The sequence below is a fragment of the Mytilus californianus genome, unplaced genomic scaffold (genome assembly GCF_021869535.1).
Source record: "Mytilus californianus isolate M0D057914Y unplaced genomic scaffold, xbMytCali1.0.p SCAF_9, whole genome shotgun sequence".
Lineage (NCBI taxonomy): Eukaryota > Metazoa > Mollusca > Bivalvia > Mytilida > Mytilidae > Mytilus > Mytilus californianus.
The window spans coordinates 2,749,480-2,769,358 of record NW_026262745.1 but is presented as its reverse complement, the minus strand read 5'-3'; the positions used below and the strand labels follow the sequence as shown (position 1 = coordinate 2,769,358).

Below are 19,879 nucleotides of genomic sequence, written 5' to 3'. Positions count from 1 at the left end.
CTTACACACAATGGTAGATGGAGTATTCACCAACTCTTCCCAATACACGCAGTCGTTGGTGGAGTATGTACCAACTCAACACATACGAGTTTTTAATTGTTTTTGTATCTAATTTTAATGCATCAAATTGTATTCCTTTTAAGGGTTTTTTCCTGTTTCGCATGATTTTTATACGACAGGATTGTTTATTTCATTATTTTGTTTAAACGTGTATTTTCGTATTGACCTTTTTATGGTAGACATTTTCGCTGTTTTTTTATTTGATATTTCAGTATTTACATATGACGTATGTTTTATGTTTTTCTCTTTGTTTTAATTTCCATGCTGCATGATATTAGTGTAATTATTCATCAATATTATTATGGCAGGTACTGTTTAAGTAGACAATCAAACCCTGCACAAAAATTCAAATCATCGATTTTGTAAAATACGGGGTCATTTTGAACAAGTATATATGTAGAAAAGGTAAAAATACAATCCATATCCTCTGACAAACCTACTTTTCTGTAATTCACAGAAGTGATATTCGCCCCTGATGGCATGTGGCGAGACTACTACAGAGCCGTTACTGGTCGCAGCGATTGATTTAGGAACAACATTCTCAAGTTACGCTTTCGCCAACAGAGGTGAATTTAAAGATGATCCCACAAAAATATCCTCTTGTGCATGGTGTACTGGCTCACAACCGGGACTATCACTCAAAACACCCACGTGCATTTTGTTTGACAAAGTTCAAAACTTCTTTGCATTTGGTGCTGAAGCAGAAGATAAATACACAGAGCTAGCACAGGAGGAAGACCACGTAGACTGGTTCTTCTTTAGAAGATTCAAAATGCAGCTATATGACAAACAGGTTAGTCTTTCATGTAAACGAATCAGTATTTGTTGGAAAACAGTTTGCCTATGCTTTTTATTTTGCCAATTTAAACTTGATCACATGGACATGTACAAGTTTGCATGAGGTAGGTCTATTCTAATTAAGAAGGAATTGAATCGAAGATCATCGAAGTGAAAGGATCTCAGTTTATGGATGTATTTATAGAAATAAGGTAATGAAAATTGATGCTTACTTTAAAGAAGATTTCTTGAAATGTTTTTATTTTTCCATTTATGAAATATCTATTTTAATACACAACAAAGCCTGATATGATATATCTGTCTCGACTGTCGCCATAAAATGCATAAAAAGACAATCAGATGGACAGCAAGTTCCAACATTGCAAGTTAATCCTAAGTCACCGGACAATGAACTAGTGGATAGTGCCTCGAAATTGTCAATAAACTGAAATGTGCAGACAGTAATGTAACTTCATAGAAAATATCGTTTTCTATTGAAAGTTGTTCCTATTAAACCAACTTAAACAGAACTTCACATTGCAAATTTGTAATTAATTAAAAGTCACTGGACCATGACATACGGGACAGAAGGTCGAAATAGTCGTCAGACTAATCATAATTATGTATTAATAGTAATGTAATTTCATAGAAAATTTCATTGATCTATCACAAGTTCCTATCAAACTGACGGTGTCTTCCCGATTGTCCCACTTTTTGAAATTACAGGTAAAAAAGTAATGAAATTTTGTGGGACAATCGGGAAGATGTGTGTGGGACAGTTGGGAAGTTTAAATGTGGGACAATTGGGAATTGTTTTGATAGTGATTAATTTTAGCAGGTAATTACAGGTAATTAATCAATGTAACCCATACAATTTGAAATAAACATGGAGAAAAGATGGTCTTTACATATTTAAATTTTTTTTGTGATATTTTGTTAAACAACTGTTTTAATACAGAACAATTATATAAAAAAAATATAGATATATTTTAACTTCATAAAAGATTGAATAGAATCTTATATTGTAGATTTTTCATATAGTACAAATGTACATAATTGAAAAATTTGGAAATATCAAGGATAAAATCAAATTACATGTTACAAAGTTTCAGGGATTTGTTCTAAAATTGACAGGTTTTAGGCTGATAATAAATAAATTCATAAAACAAAGAAATAAAACATATTCCATATAATAAGTCTGATCATAAAATTGTTCAAGTAAGCATTAAATTCAAGCGAACAAAATGGGGAAAGTTTTTTTTTAAATATTAATAAGAAAATTCTTGAATTAGAAAATCATAAACATAAAACGAAATAATGTGTAAATATGTTGATTGTATAGACATCTGGTCTAACATTACACAATAAAAAGAAATTGACCCCCAGCCGGGTCAAACCAAAGAATGGAAAGTCGGAATTTGCTGCTTCTCAAAGCACGTAGCATTTTCGACTAAGAGCAAAGACTGTTCAGTCCTTACTCAGAATAATTTGTCTATGTAGGGTGACATGTCTTCCTGCAGACTGTTATCTTGTGAACTAGCATGTTAAAAATCCGGCTTGATGACTGTGTCGGTCTAGTTCTTTTTAAAGAAAGTTTCATATTTCATCTAACACCAACATGTTCTCGTCCTGCTTATGCATTCAACTTGCCACTGAACGTTCAACAGCAATTAGTTCATCGTTTTTAATAGAATTATATTTTTTCAGAGGACACTGATGACATTACTGGTCCACATGTATCTCTTTTCCCTAAGTGAAAGTATATGTTGGGACCTTGCACTCTATTTTTGTTAGATTGATGATGTCAATTCTAATTATTAGGTAACAAAATAGTTTATGCTTATGTAACATTGTCATTGTAGATATTTGTTTTTTTTTAAATCAGTCTATAGACCTTTCAGTCTGAGCGCTCATAAAAATGAAAAGAAGACAAAATTGCGTCCATGTGTTTAAAATTTAAATAACAACTTTAAAACTAAAAAAATATTGATATTTGATTTATAAATAACCTAACATTATGGATATCGTTTATTACATATATGTTATATTAATTAACCAAAAGTGCATTTTAATGATGATTTATTCAACAATTCATATTTTAATTACATATATAAAATTGATATAAACTACTAGTATGCTCATGCAATCATTTGTTTTAACTTGCTATTGCAAAACAAACAACAATTACATTGTTTATTTAAGAAGATTTAAAATATAAAAATAATGTGGGACAATCAGAACTTTTCATGTGGGACAATCAGAACTCTAAAATTTTAAAAAGTGGGACAATCGGGAATAAACCAAACTGACTTATTATAAACAGAAAACGTAAACATTGAAGATTGCTAATCAATTCAAAGTCGCTGGACCATGATCTAGGGGACAGGGCCTCAATATAGTCGTCAAACTGATATGAAATGATAATAAGGCAACTTTATAGAAAATATCATTGATCTATGATAAGTAGTTCCAATCAAACTAACTTATGCAGAAAACCTAACATTAAAAGGTCCTTATTAATTGAAAGTCACTGGACCATGACCAAAGGGTCAAGTCCTCAAAATAGTCGTCAAACTATACGTACGACAGTAATGCAACTGTTTTTGAAATTGTCATTGATTTATCATAAGTAGTTCCTATCAAACTAACATAGGAAGAAAACTCAACACTGAAAATTGCTTACTAATTTAAAGTCACTGACCAGATTCCGGATGAATAATTAGCCAAAACACTGTTGGTTTATTTCGTATAATTGGAATGAATTCGACTCAGCGTGTCGGTCAATCAGTGTTTGTAAAGTGCGAATCCTGAAATACCATCTTCACTGTATATGCCATGAATTTCTGATGTAGAATGAAAAATAAACAGACGAAAAATTTATGATTTTGGAATGAAATAATAAATAATATATCAAATGGATTGTTTTAATACACTTGTGATATAGGATCATATAGGTACGAGATGAAGAAGGGTTTATATCGCACTTACAGCGGTCAAGGTGTGAAATAATTACTAAAATAAGCATATATTAAGAATTTTTCACTAACAGAGCGTGCAAGAGATATAAAAGTAGCAGTAAAGTTTCATTTGCAGAAAAATGTACCTTTTAACGTGATTAATAATGTTGTATATCTTAAAACAGGTTTTGTTGTTCAGCTTGTTGATATTGAATCAAATTCCATTATGTTGTTTTTGTGATGCGAATCATGTTTACTGTTGAATAATGATACTAGACTTTCATTTTCACTGTAGGGCGATTCATTTCTATTGTACATGCGATACATTTTCACAGAAGGATATTAATTAATTTTCATCACATAAAGTCGTAATTTAGCCGACTCTAACAAAATTTATGTAGTAAGAAAGATTGGTTATATATACATACTTAGTGAGTGAAAGTCTTGAGCAAATATATCAATAAATTCCGTAAAAATGGCATTTATTGCTAATATTGTTATTACTTTTTTCTCTGATAATTTGTTCAAACCCAGATCTATATGTAGGATTAGATTTATTCTTTCCGATAACACGCCATCATTGTATACATATATCTTGGACAGCTAAGCCAATACACGTCACCGAAAAAGCAGTTTTCGGTTTTGGTCTAAATACTCAGCACATACTTATAAAACATCATCAGAGCTATTTTCTTAATGCTTGTAGTTTAAAGGTGTAGTTGGCTTGCTTGCTTTTTTAGTATAAATATTTGTAATTAAGATTGAGCAAACATTTATACTAAATCAAAGCACTGTAAGCGCTATAGGCAGTTAATCAAAAACATGATGAAAACTGTGGCAGTGTTGCTTAAATTGTTTATCACAGCTCGTTATATCTCTGATGTTACAGATTTTATTTTGTCATGTGCTGCACTGATTTCCACTATCCTACAGACTTTTCTCTAACAATATACTATTTTTTTCTTCAAACGTTTATTATTCATTTTTAAATTACTTTAAAATATGTATCCTTTCGATGATTGAATGTCTGAGAAGATTATGTACACTGTCCCAGGTAAGGGGAAGGTTTGGCGCCAGTAAACATGTTTAACCCTACCAGATTACGTGTGTGTCTGTCCAAAGTCATTCAGTGGTTGTCATTAGTTGCTGTATATCATATTTATTTTTCATTATTGATTTGTACATAAATTAGGACGCTGGTTTTCTTGTTGGAATTGTTTTACATTTGTCATTTCAAGGCCATTTACAGCTTTATACTATGCAGTATGGGTTTTGCACATTGTTACAGTCCGTATGTGACATACAGATGCTTACTTCTATCAACTTCTCAATACACTGATGAATGCAGGAATAATATCATTAGAATTAAGGTTTTCCACAGTGGTGTATAGTTTAATTCCACTATGTTCTAAGAGTTTTCATATGCCACATTAGCATTTTTAGTTAGATCAGCAGGTGTCACTCCGTACAAAAACTGATTTGATAATACTGGGAACAATCTGAGGTGTGGTAATTTTATTGTTTATCATGCATGGATCATATTACACAAAAAGATTATGTTGTTGGGCTAGAAATGCATTTAATTTTCTTTTACATTATTGTACTTCTTAGTGTCCAACCTATTAATTACATTTACATCAAATTTCATACAAATATTTTGTCTGTCTTATTTTAATATGTTTATATTCTTCAATTCTTACATACTTTATAAAACATATTTCATGTATCTGCACATTGTATCATCATTATGTACTAGTATTCAAACTATCTTTATAAAACTGATACCTGGGTTACTACTTGTATACATGTATATATTGATCGGGTTGTTGTCTCTTTGACATATTCCCCATTTCCTTTCTCAATTTTATTGATAGTGTTCAATAATACGATGTACATGTATCTCCCACATTTTATAGTAACAGTTGCACAGGCATATCATAGTTCTGATATTATCATTAGACAGCCTCTAAAAATAGCTGGACCGTTACAGTAAACTCCATGACAAATTATATTCATGTGTTGTAACCCCTGGCAATTTTGTAAAAATTCCTGTCAGAATTCTGAACCAAAATTTATCTGACTAGTCGTCATATGATAAGACCTGGTAAAAATTTTCATAGTACATGTACTTTGATCATAATTTTATCTGTAGATATACATGTATAACTATATTCAAAACATCAAAAAGGTCTAAAGTTTCATAGCGGTCATGGAATTATTATGATGACTAGTCAATGCAGCTACTAGATAGTATCATGTATTGTACATGTATGTCTTGTCACTTCTAGGATATTAAAGCCAAGAATTGGAATCTAGCTGAAATAAAAATAAATACAAATATTTATATTATTTATTTAGACATACAATCATGATAAAATATGTACCACTTAAGTCGACGCTAGGGGCCGTCTTGACCTTGTTGTAGGGTATGAATGATTCGTTCATTGTTGAAGACCCTACATCAACTGTCAAGATGAAGAACAGGAATAAAAGCCCTGTTTATTGATAATTTTCTATGTTTTCAATGTATTGTGTGCGATTTTGTCCCATGTACATTTACTCCATATCCTTTCATTATCTATTTTACACAAGTTTTGTCCAAGAAATTGAAAAGAAACCATTATGGGACCATGGGATATTCTTTTTTCAGGGTCAGATCAAAGTTTGATTTTCGACAAATTAAAAAGATGAGCAGTTTGAGAGTCAGAGAGATAAAATTATGTTAAATTTTATTTCTTTCATTCAATTTTATACATACAATGTACATGTCATTTAATATAGTATGCTCTAGTCTGCCTCTGTTGTAAGTTGACACATGGTCTCTGATAGGTCTATCAAACAGAATTATATTGTGAATACCAAAATTTAGTAGTTAATGTTGATTTGAGTTGACTTTTAGTGGTATCAGTTGGTTGGCGTGGTACGACTTTGCAATAGTGTGAGTTGACTTGCTTCCCTGTGGAGAACACTGAGTTTGTTCAATTTAAGTTCTACGGTACAATGACACAAATCAGATAAGGTGAGGTCTGATTGATCTGCCTTTATTAAATGTAAATGACCCGCTCCTCCAAGTCCATGATGTTACTTGAGATCTATACCAAGATTGGAATAAATAAACGGTTGGTCAAACATTCTTGGACTTTACACTTATTGAAAGATATAGCTTCTTTAAAATTAGCCATAAATAAAGATTTTCTTTAGGCCCAGAAATAAAAAAAAGTTCTGGTTCAGAAAAAATGTCATAAACATTGAAATGTCAAAGTCCGACCACTGGCACTTATTTTTATGCATGGGAAGATCCACTATCAACGTATATTATGAGCTCCTAAATCTTCCCATGGATATAAACAAGTGCCTGAGAGTCGGACACTGGCTTCATGTCACGGGCATGATCAAGATAATGTAGATCGAATTCTTCTATCCACATATATTTCCCAATTCACATTTGCTCTTAAATGATTTTCGCTGATTTTATACATTTTTCAGACATCCGTACCTGTAATATTTGAATGGGTTTTCTACATTTTCGTGTGACTTACTATGATCACATGATCTTTCTAGGTCTAATATCCATATCACATTCTACTGTCATTCTCGGCAAAATTGACATATTAACAAGGTCTCACTAATTAGATACAAGAAGCGACAAAAAGCGTCAAGAAGTACGTAGGGCTACTAAAGGCAACATAATTTAAAACTTTACAAAACAGAAAAAAACAACTGTAATTAATTGACTTTTCTTTAAATTTATAATTGTAATAGTATATAAACTTTCTTGTCTCTAAATTTATCCTCTTCTTTCTACTTCTCTCTAATTGTCTCTACAATCTTCTTGTCGTTTATTAGTGATACCTTCTTGATTTCCGGAAACACCACCTGTTGGTGCATTTAATAATACTTGACAAGGTCATTTATGTGAAAAACGGAATAATATAAAAGGAAGAAATTCAAATGTGAATACACAATTTATTAAAACTCATCTCAAACAAAAAGATTATCATGATTAACAATGATTAATTACCTTTCTATCATCAGAATCCTCCAAATTTAAAAGGCACGTAAATTTCGTCTTCTAAGTTAAAATTGCCGCCAACTTAGACTACTGTAATACGTATTGCCGACAAACAATATTCCTACGACTTTTGCCATTTGGGAAATGTAAACGACTTGTCTTTACAGATTTTCGGCGATTAAATATTTCATACAATTGTTCTTAGACAGCTTAGCTAAAAGTACAGGGGAAAATAAACTACATAAGGATTTCTATTGAGCACTACTTTCTAGAGGTTTCTCAACATCTTACGAACGAACGAAAATTGACCTAACTTGACGTAACTTGCCGTAACAAGAAAAGAGGGAGCATTCATTTATTCCATTATTTTGGACTATCGGCTGTGATCTTCTTCCCTTTGAAATGTCTTTTACATAAAAACAAATATATACATTCTGGATTTTGTAAGACCATTTTGAGTCGTAGACAAATTATATTGACTTGCCATGATATATATAAAAGAGGGGCGAACGATACCAGAGGGACAATCAACCTCATAGATTGAAAACAAACCGACAACGCCATGGTTAAAAAATAAAGAGACACACAGACAAATAATAATACTCAACACACAACATAGAAAACTAAAGACTAAGCAACAAGAACCCCACCAAAAACTGGGGGTGATCTCAGGTGCTCCGGAAGGGTAAGCAGATCCTGCTCCACATGTGGCACCCGTCGTGTTGCTTATGTTATAACAAATCCGGTAAATAGTCCAATTCGGTAGTAGGTCACATTCGTGAAAAGGGAAGGGTATTGTAGATACGACATAAGGAACATATCCGATATCATCTGTGAAACGGTTATTCCATAACGGTCAACCAACTCGTGATTGCGTCCGTAAAATTTACGAAAGGATGATATATGATATCATATATAATATATGAAATACAATTTACGGTTTAATCAAAACAGTTGAAAATCTAATTGATCAATAAATTATGGCGAAGAATATAAAATATTTAGACCCAGGACAGCAATCGTACAAGAGATTTTGATAAACATGACAACATCATTTCGAATTTTTTAGTACATAGCTGAAAAAGGGTAAATATAGAACTTTGGAATGGAAGGGGACAGAAATCTTTTTAAATCTTATCAAGGATCAGATCAATGGAAGAAGGTCTTTCGCAAACATGAGATAACACTAATCTAGGCGTGAACGCCTCTAGTTTTTAATTTGAAAAAAAAAACATCCTCGGGATAACTTCATTGCCCCAACTCTAAAATCCAAATGATCACTTCTTGAACTTAAATGATTATAACTGATTCATATTCTAGCTAAACTGATAAACTCAAGAAGATAACTAAAGGGAAACATTGAAATAAATATTTGAAAAAAAAACAGTTAACACTTTAAAAAGATGTTCTGTAATGTATTTAGGTTTTTTTTTATTTGTTTTGTTTTCATGGCAATTCTTATTCTCTTTGTGTATGTTTTATAATCGTACACATTTTAGTATACATATAATTATTATTTTTTTTTTCGTGGAGTTTTTATGGCATACATAAATAAGGCCGTTAGTTTTCTCGTTTGAATTGTTTTACATTGTCATGTCGGGGCCTTTTATAACTGACTATACGGTATGGGCTTTGCTCATTGTTGAAGTCCGTACGGTGACCTATAGTTGTTAATTTCTGTGTTATTTGGTCTCTTGTGGAGAGTTGTCTCATTGGCAATCATACCACATCTTCTTTTTTATATGTATATGTTTTCTTCAGTTTTTATTTTTCTCATTTTTTCTTTTTACTTTGGGAATGGAATTTAAAGAAAATGTACCTTTTAAAAACTATGTAACTATCAGTTTGTTGGTGCTGTAGCACTCATACTTTCAACAAGAATACACAACACTCTATAACTTTACGATTGATCGAGAGCACCTCTATATTTCTGTAACTTATTTCCAAAAATAATGTAACAGCAAGTCGGACCAATTGGATCTAGCGCACATTGAGACTTTCCTGTTGGGTGCATTATTCAAGGAGGCAGAATTTACCCAAACTGACCCTACTTTATTCGTTCCATATTTATATAGGTGTGGATATAATAAATGAAAAATACTAAACTTGTGTAATCTCAATCACTTTTCAATTCCTTTTACAAACGCTAATCTCGTCGTGAAAAGCATGGAATACTTGCCACAGAACGTTAAACATCCAACAATCAATCAAATGAAATGCAAACCAGACGCGCCGATTGTTTTTCACAACATTACAAACTGACAATGTTCTTTTTTAATGGATAAGGGAGATAAATCGAACGCATATATTCGACATGTAAACAAACGAAACTCAACGTAAGAATACGTAACATTCAACAACAGAAAATAAATTGGAACACCGATGTTCAACCACAAAAATAAAATGCAAGGTTGCAAAAAGACTATGCAATTGCTAACTGTTGTCTTTAAACACACTGCAATATCGGTAGACACCTATCGTAAACCTCGGAGTATATTAACCGCCGTGCAATTGATTCCGGACGTTAATCGCTGCATCGTGAGGCAATATTGGTAGATATTCCGTCCTAATATTTTCACCAAAGACTAATTGACGTACTGGTCATGCAGTTAAGTATTCAATGCTTATGAAAACAAAGTGTACTGTTCCTGATGGCATTGTATATTTATATTACATGTACACCCTGTGACTATTTTGAATAGACAGGTCTGTGAATTACTTGTAAACATTGCGAAACAAATACTCTATGTAACTCAAACTTGATTAAACTACATATAGAGCATAGTTGGTTGGCTCTCACACTAAATGCGACTGCGTATTTTGTGTTTTGTTGTTGTTTAAAATACATAATGTGAATGAGAAACCCGTTGTTTTAATTTTATTTGCAGACATTAACTTGAAAAACTGACTTCAGAATTTTGGCAATGTACGATTCATTCTTTTTGTACTTTGTTTTCTTTCTTTAGTACCGTTCGTTGTACATTCTTGTACTGTTCGTTGTTTTCTCTCTTTAGTACCGCTCGTTGTACATTCTTGTACTGTTCGTTGTTTTCTCTCTTTAGTACAACTCGTTGTACATTCTTGTACTGTTCGTTGTTTTCTCTCTTTAGTACCGCTCGTTGTACATTCTTGTACTGTTCGTTGTTTTCTCTCTTTAGTACCGTTCGTTGTACATTATTCTACTGTTCGTTGTTATTGATATCAAATTCATGGATGTTCTGCTCCAGTAAATTTTCGGATCCATGACACACTTGTAGCAAACTCAAATATTTGAATATATATGCATGATATGAACGTGTACATTAAGGCAAAGTACATCAACCTGACCTTCGTGTGAGCTTGACCATTGACCTCAAGATAAAAATGCTGGATTTCTAAGAAATGGTTTGCAATCAGGCGCTGCCGATGAGTGGACTTTTCTAGCTCCTGTAAGTTCCGTTTCACGTCAAACAAATACAAGAGATTCAGGTTGTTTTAATCTTCAATATGAAATGTTAGAAATGTCAAATAATTTTAACAGTTGCAAATGCTTTCTAACAAAAGATAGGCATTTCAATAGAAACAGCTAAATATGAACTCGATGTTTTACTTACGAACGGTACAGAACTATGACGAAAAAAACATACAACAAACGTACAGAAAAAAATATCGATGAACAGTACACAACTCACAATGTCCGGAATCAACCATAATTTGGTTATACCCGTGTATACTAGTATTCAAGTTAACATCTACGACTGGCGTGCATTGTAAATATCATCAATATTAAAGTCATTTAAAGACTATTTTCAGTTGTTGCATGTCGAATTATTATATAAAACAACAATGGAAATTCATCGCATAACAAAAATTCCACATCAGAAATGATTGCACTTACAGTGATAATTCATCGCATCTATAGGTAAAATGAATCGCAATCAGTAAACAATATTATGGATTCAGCTGCATTAATTACACTTTTTTGGACTTTAATCCTGATATTATACATTTGAAAGTTATATTCTAATGAAATTGTGTTAAAACATACATTCAAATCAATTATTTCGTATTTTCAAAAAGTAAACAAACGCAGTTTTTCCCGACATCCTTTATTCTACAATAGACATACTCGCATATGACAGTGAAAATGAACAAACTGGATTCGCACTTTATATACACTGGTCAATAATTAAACCATAATCAACCTGTGCAAAAGCCACTACAAATACATGTTTATATATATATATATTAATAGAACGAAGTAGACAAAATTCAAATATTTTTTTTACATTTACAGGAAATATCCAGGAGTTTGATGTTGGAAAGTGAGAATGGGTGTCTTATGCCAGCAATGAAGGTCTTCTCAGAGAGTATTAAATATCTTAAAACACACTTAGAGAATCACATCAACAGTAAAACATTGTGTATTAAACCACATGAGATAGACTGGGTCTTAACGATCCCAGCTATTTGGACAGATCCTGCAAAACAGTTTATGAGAGAGGCTGGTAATATTGTAAGATATTTTCCTTGTTCCGTCGTTTTTAGGCAGTTAAGCTGCCTTAAGCGAGCACCCTAGATTTGTGTTCTACCCAATAAATGCTGAAATACGTGCCAATGTTATTATCTAGCTGGCTATTATGTTATTTATAACTAATTGGACATTTTTTTAATACTTTTATTTCTGGAATACAAAAAATATGACCAGAAAAACCTTAAATGATCGTCGAACTACCCAAAACTTTTGAAGTTGCACATAGGAAGTAGTGCTCAATAGAAATCCGTATGTAGTTTATTATCCCCTGTGCTTTAGGCTACGATGTCAAAGAACAATTGTATGAAATATTTCATTGCCAAAAATCGGTAATTACAAGTCGTTTATATTTCCCAAATGGCAAAATGCGCAGGAATATTGTTCATGTACAACAAATCTCTATGATAGAGGAAATAAAGTTATATAAGTGGGTGGTAATTTCTAACTTATCTTGCCAAATAAGGTTGTTGTTATTTATGAATGAAACGATGAATGAAACGAGGTCAGGAAAACAGATGCAGAAATCGACGTTGATGGGATGTTTTAAGTAATATGGACAACTCGTCCCCGAGGCAAGTCGGACCGAATCCACTCAAACCGTCTAAGAAGACAACTTTGACCGTTTGTCAGATTTACTTAGGGTTTCATAAAATATTAGACTAACATGTCTAGCGGAGCCATTTATCTTTTGTTTGTGCATTGGGGTCTATTTAGGGGTATTTGGAGGGGCCTGAAGAAGGGTGGGGTTTACTATAGAACCCTATGGGATTTTATTTTTTTTAATTTTCAAATGACTATTTCCCGAAAACAGTAGGTGATAGACACATGCAGTCTTCAGTAATGAGAACAGGACAATACAACAAATCAACCAAAATATAAGTGAGTCCCTGGGGGTCATCCTTACCCCCTTCAATTTGAAAATGTACTTTTATCTTGTAAACCGTCGCGATCCCCACCCCTAAACAATATATATACTTGAATGGGACAATAAAAGAAATCAATGAAAATAATTTGGGGGAGTCCCCAGTGTCGTCCCACCCCTCCTGTTTGAGAACTTGGAAATGGTCAAGATCCCCACCCCTAAATATATATATTCATGTATGGGACAATAAAACCAATCAAAAATGAAATATAGAGTGAGTCCCTGGGGTCACCCCACCCCCTCCTGTTTGAGAACTTGTAAACGGTCGAGATCCCCACCCCTAAACCATATATATTCATGTATAGGACAATATAACAAATCAAATGAAATATATTGGGAGTCCCTGGGGTCACCCCAACCCCTCCTGTTTGAGAACTTGGAAATGGTTGAGATCCCCACCCCTAAACCATATATATTCATGTATGGGACAATAAAACAAACCAAATGAAATATAGGGGGAGTCCCTGGGGACAACCACGCCCCTCCTGTTTGAGAACTTGTAAACAGTCAAGATCCCCACCCCTAAACCATATATATTCTGATATGGGACAATATCACAAATCAAATGAAATATATGGGGAGTTCCTCGGGTCACCACACCCCTCCTGTTTGAGAACTTGGAAATGGTCGACATCCCCTCCCCTAAACCATATATATTCATGTATGGGACAATAAAACAAATCAAATCAAATATAGGGGGAGTCCATGGGGACACCCCACCCCCTCTTGTTTGAGAACTTGTAAACAGTCAAGATCCCCACCCCTAAACCATATATATTCGTGTTTGGGACAATATAACAAATCAAATGAAATATCTGGAGAGTCCCTGGGGTCACCCCACTCCCTCCTGTTTGAGAACTTTGAAATGGTCGAGATCCCCACCCCGAAACCATATGTATTCATGTATGGGACAATATAACAAATCAAATGAAATATAGGGAGAGTCCCGGGGGTCACCCCACCCCCTCCTGTTTGAGAACTTGGAAATGGTCGAGATCTCCACCTCTAAACCATATGTATTCATGTATGGGACAATATAACAAATCAAATGAAATATAGGGTGAGTCCCTGGGGTTACCCACCCCCTCCTGTTTGAGAACTTGTAAACGGTCGAGATACCCACACCTAAACCATATTTATCCCTGTTCATCATTTCAAAAAGATTTGAATGACATACAGGGTCAATCTCCTTGGTGTCACATATGCATATCACTTTACTAGACCAAACTAATATGAACTGGACTTTGCCCAATGTCAGGAGACCATGGGAATGACGAATTATGGGGGCTTTGTTTGGGAGACTTCGACCGTAACGGCATCTTGTTACAATTATTTCTTGTTAATTATAAATTTTTTTTATCCAAAAAATGAGTCTAGATTATTGAATTTACTTTAATTGTTTATTAAATTATTTCTGGGCCTATAATAATTTTCATTTATGGCTCATTTTAAAGAAAACATATAAATCTTTCAAGCAGTGTAAAGCCCGAGAATAATTGACCAACTGTTTTATAATCACCTGTCATTTTATTCCAAACTTGGAGTAACATCATGCACTTGGGGGTGAAGATGTGAGTCATTTACATTGATATACGAGTTGCTTTTGAAAACCTTGATGAAATATTAATTAATTTGCCTTAATAATCAATTCATTTAATGAACATAAATGTACAATATACGAATGTTTAATGTTTGTTCTTTCAAATCTTAAAAAAAAATTGAAGCAACATTGCCACAGTTTTCATAATTACGTTTGCCTTGGTTTTTGGTTAACTGCCTACAGCGCTTACAGTGCTTTGATTTTGTTTTGATTTCATTAATTATCCTTGGGGGTGGGGCGATAATTAAACTGTATTGGCAGCGAGATGAGCGTTTTTATGTTTCTTGAAAGCTTCTAGAAGTTTTTCGATGACAAGTTACAATGTACATAACTTTTAAAAAGAACCCGGGAAGATCGTCAATGTCTTTTTTTTTTTATCTTCATGAATGTCCTCTTGACAAAGGTTGAAACTCCCTCAGAAAAAAATGAAGTATTGAATTTTCCAAAAAGTTTTTTTTATTTCTCATGCTAGTAGGCCTGAAATTGTGAGACTTAATGAGAGCTGTCCCCCCCCCCCCCCCCCCCCCCCCCCGGCTGTCCCAGAAACATGCCAATGACACTAACATCTGGTATCATATGCTTGTTTTAACACAAATTGAAAGGTTAACATTTTGAAATACAATCGGATAAATAAGCTGTAAACTGAAACTCCTATCTTAGAATCAGATCAAACGATTGAATCATCGGTTTGTCCCATTGTTTGATGGCGTTTGATTTTGTCGGTTTTTATGAACTTTTTAGTTGTAAATTTTTTATAACTACATAGGAGATAGCGACGGGTCACATTTTGTGCATTTATATATATTATTACATTCTACAGGCAGGAATACCCAACAGCCGCCTCATACTGGCGTTAGAACCAGAGGCTGCTTCAATCTACTGTAAGAACTTACCTGTAGATAGAATTGTATGTTCCGACGGGAAATCTGTTCTTGAAGTTTTTTCACCTGGTACTAAGTATCTTATACTGGACGCGGGAGGTAATGTTAAACTGATATTTTTAATTCACGTTGGCGAAAAATTAAAAAAAGAACACAACTACGTACGAAAAAACAACAAGTCTTCAAAAATATCATACAGTTGTACAAAAACAAGACTGAGCATCTCGAACCCTTCATAAGCAGGGTGGATACTAGGTTGCCCAGAAGGGTAAGCCGAACCTGCTTTATATTTGGTACCCGTCGTATTGTTCATGGTAAATACTAATTCTGTGGTACGTTGTATTAGTTGTAATTTTCTACCTGCAGTTTTTTACATATATAATTGAGGTATGCTGACACAACTTGTGATTCTGTTTATATTCTTGATAAAAGGTAATCCAGATTATTAAGCATCGATCACAACTCTCTAGAAGAGAGTTTTTAAATGCTATTAGAATATAAAATTAATTTAAGTGTCTGGTCGATGTCAATGATTGTCTCCTTTTAGTTTCGATGGTTGCACAAGCCCAATTACTTTGATATTGTTATTTCAAAATGTATTCAGTTGACTAAATTATAGACCTTCACGATGCAAAAGTACTCCCTGACTGGTTTCGGGAGTCTGTTTTTAGTATCGTTGTAAAACGACTGTTTACAAGTTTCAAAGACACAGTGATTACCTTGAAATTAGCTTTAAAGATGAAATAAATAAATGAATGTCATTTCCAGTTTTGGATGTAAACACATCCATTTACGAATTATCGAATGCTTTGCTTGTTGTTTATTTTTAAGCTGAGGAAATATATCTTAAGCCGATATGATTTTTTCATGACATAATGGTTCGTACATTATCGTGTTTGAGTTTGGTCTGGTTCACGCAATGTGATTAGCTCTATTCTTATAAAAAAGAAGATGAGGTATGATTGCCAATGAGACAACTCCCCACAAGAGACCAAATGACACAGAAATTAACAACTATATGTCACCGTACGGCCTTCAACAATGAGCAAAGCCCATACTGCATTTTCAGCTATAAAAGGCCCCGAAATGACAAATGTAAAACAATTCAAACGAGAAAACTAACGGCATAATTTTTGGACAAAAAATGAACGAAAAACAAATACTAGTATGTAACACATTAACAAACGACAACCACTAAATTACAGGCTCCTGACTTGGGATAGGCACTTTCATACAGAATGTGGCGGGGTTAAACATGTTAGCGGGATCCCAATCCTCCACCTAACCTGGGACAGTGGTGTAACAGTACAACATAAGAACGAACTATAAAAATCAGTTGAAAAAGGCTTAACTCATCAGATGAATACAAATAGAAATACATCTAACAAAAACACAGAGTGGACGTGGCCAGGTACTTGTATATCCCAACAACAAAAACACACTAAGTACTGATCTGAGAGTACTCGCAGTTACTAACAGCTAGTTCAAAGCCAATAACAACTAATAAAAAAATCATGCATCTAAGACTAAATAATTGTTTCAAAATGTATCGATAAAGACGAACAAACATATGTTTCTAACTAGTATTTTATTTTGATGGCAGGTGGTACAATTGACATAACTGTACAAGAAATCAAACCAGATGGGAATATTAAACAGATTTATATGGCAAATGGCGGTGATTGGGGCGGAGTAAAAGTCGACCAAGCTTTTGAAGAATTCCTGACGGATATTGTAGGAATGGAGACTATGGAAGAGTTCCGAAAGGAAGATAAAGAAGAATACTTGAGCCTTTGCAGGGAATTTGAAATGAAAAAGCGGGATATTCGTCCAGCCGGCAAAGCAAGGTTTACAATACGTATACCAGTAATTTTAAGCGAGAGGTTACGGGACGTTAAAGGAATGTCTTTGGAAGTTATATCAAGATCTAACAAATCGATAGTATGGGTTGGTGACAAATTACGTCTCGATTCGGAAACTGCTAAATCCTTCTTTACTAAGGCTTCCAGACAAATAATTGACCATATGAGTGGCATCATTGAAGAATCAACAGTCGTAGGTACGGAAGCTATAGTGATGGTTGGAGATTTCTCAGAATCTCCAATGCTTCAGGAGGCAATAAAGACAGCATTTCCAAACATGACTGTGATAATACCAGACGAAGCTGGTGTGGCGGTACTGAAAGGTGCTGTTCAGTTCGGTTTCAATCCACAAGTAATCAGCCCTCGCATCGGTCGATTTACATATGGAGTAAGTACAAACAAACGCTTCCGTCCCCATACAGACCCAGAAGATAAAAAGCAAATCGTAAATGGTGTAATGTATTGCCGCAAGAGATTCGGAAAACATGTTGAGAGGGGTCAATCAATTGAACAAGGGGAAGTTAGCGAACAAAAAACATACAACCCCCTGACAGCTGACCAGAACCGAATTATACTGCCTATTTATGTTTCACTATCACTAGATCCCCAGTATGTCGATGAAAAAGACTGTACATACCTCGGTGATCTTGAGGTAGATATGTCAGATATTCAGGGAGGCTGTGAACGGGAAGTCGTGGTAGGGATGAGATTTGGAGGGCCCGATATTGCTGTTGAGGCCATTGTGAAATCCACCGGCGAAATTGTTAATGCCCGTTTCAACTGCTTGCGTTAATTACGCGTAATGAATGATTTTCCTTTTTTTAACACAACACTGCACTATATATTATACTGTCTAACAAAACACTTCTCTACATGATATTAATTATATTATTTAAATATATTCTTCTGGTTGGGCGTTGTGATTTGAAAGACCAAACAATAGGCACTACACTGCACTACAACATCGTAGCAGAGAGTCTGCTTAACTGTATATTGTTTTGCTGAAGCACTCCATTATTCTCTTTTTCTTTATTTTTTGTCCTCTATTTCTCTATTTTATTTTATTTTTGGTCCATTTTTCTGTAGATTTTGCTCATTTCTATGTATTCTGTAAACCCCATCCAGACACGGATAGCACTTCAACACATTTTAACCCATTGGCATGCCACTGTCCCAGAAAGGATGAGGTTATGAAACAAGCGTCTGGCGTAATAAATTATAAGCCTGGTACCTTTGATAACTATTAGTAATATAAATCTTGTTTAACCGTGTTCCATGTATAAAGTTGAATAACAAAAATACCGAACTCAGAGGAAAATTGAAAGCGGAAAGTGCCGTATCAAATGGCAAAAACAAAATCTTCAACATATCAAATGTATTGAATGGAAAACAACTGTCACATTTCTGGCTTAGTATAGGCATTTCCTTGGGTGGGAAATTACATATTGTGGCTAGCCCTAAGCAAGAAAATTTCTAAATGTTTATTTAGTTCTGTCTTCGTTTTATGATGGAGAAAGCTTGAATAACGTATTATGAAAAGCTGATTCACTATTGACTACCTTATTACTCCTGCTTAAAAATCCGATAATTAGCGTTCGCTTACGTGTAGACTAAGATAAGCAGATGATTCGCGTCTTCAAGTCATATTTCTGAATATCATTTGGTTGTTTTAATTCATCACAAAGACTCAATAGAAACCTACTGGATAAATACTTAAATATAAATGCAGATATTTTAAAAACGCATTCTATCTCTGTAATCTGACATGCCACTTTGTAGACGAAACGCGCGTCTGTCGTACACAATTTTAATCCTGGTATCTATGTGTTTATTTACCTATATAAAACAGTAATGCTTGCTTTATATAGTTCATGATGCCCTTAACCCTTATACTGTTTTCAATCAAAATATGTGTTAAACAAACAACATTAGATCAAATGATACATATACATTGAGTAACCTCTTCTCCACTTTAGAAAATACTGCCTTTGACTTAGAAGGTTATACAAGCGAGGGGGCCATGTAAAAAAAAAAACAATAAAAGAGAGATAACTCCTAAAGGGGATGATGAAATCCTTAACGGGTTTATCTGGTAATACTTCATGACGAGGTCTATCGATGTTCCATATTTGGTCTTGATAACTTCAACAGAAACGGGAGAAGGGTATGTCAAAAAAATGTTGGAAGAAAAAAAACATTAGAAAAACAATAAGGTCGTGGAAAACCCAATACCTATTACTGTATTTTATTAACATTTTGGTGATTATCGATGAGTATGTCTGTATAAATTAATGT

The 19,879-nt window shown here is 33.9% G+C and overlaps 1 protein-coding gene across 4 annotated transcripts in view; it reads left to right on the top strand.

The window, feature by feature from the left end:
- LOC127714817 (heat shock 70 kDa protein 12A-like) overlaps window positions 1-18,493 on the top strand; it is a 137,021-nt gene extending 118,528 nt beyond the window's left edge. For 3 of the 4 annotated variants that reach the window (XM_052220851.1, XM_052220850.1, XM_052220853.1), the window contains one exon: window positions 17,326-18,493. In XM_052220851.1, coding sequence (XP_052076811.1) covers window positions 17,326-18,377 — 1,052 coding nt within the window. In that variant the 3' untranslated portion in view covers window positions 18,378-18,493. Of the gene's footprint in view, window positions 1-517; window positions 854-12,082; window positions 12,302-15,661; window positions 15,822-17,325 lie in introns of all 4 variants that reach the window. The other variant, XM_052220852.1, reaches the window with a different exon arrangement.
- Window positions 18,494-19,879: the final 1,386 nt, after the last annotated feature.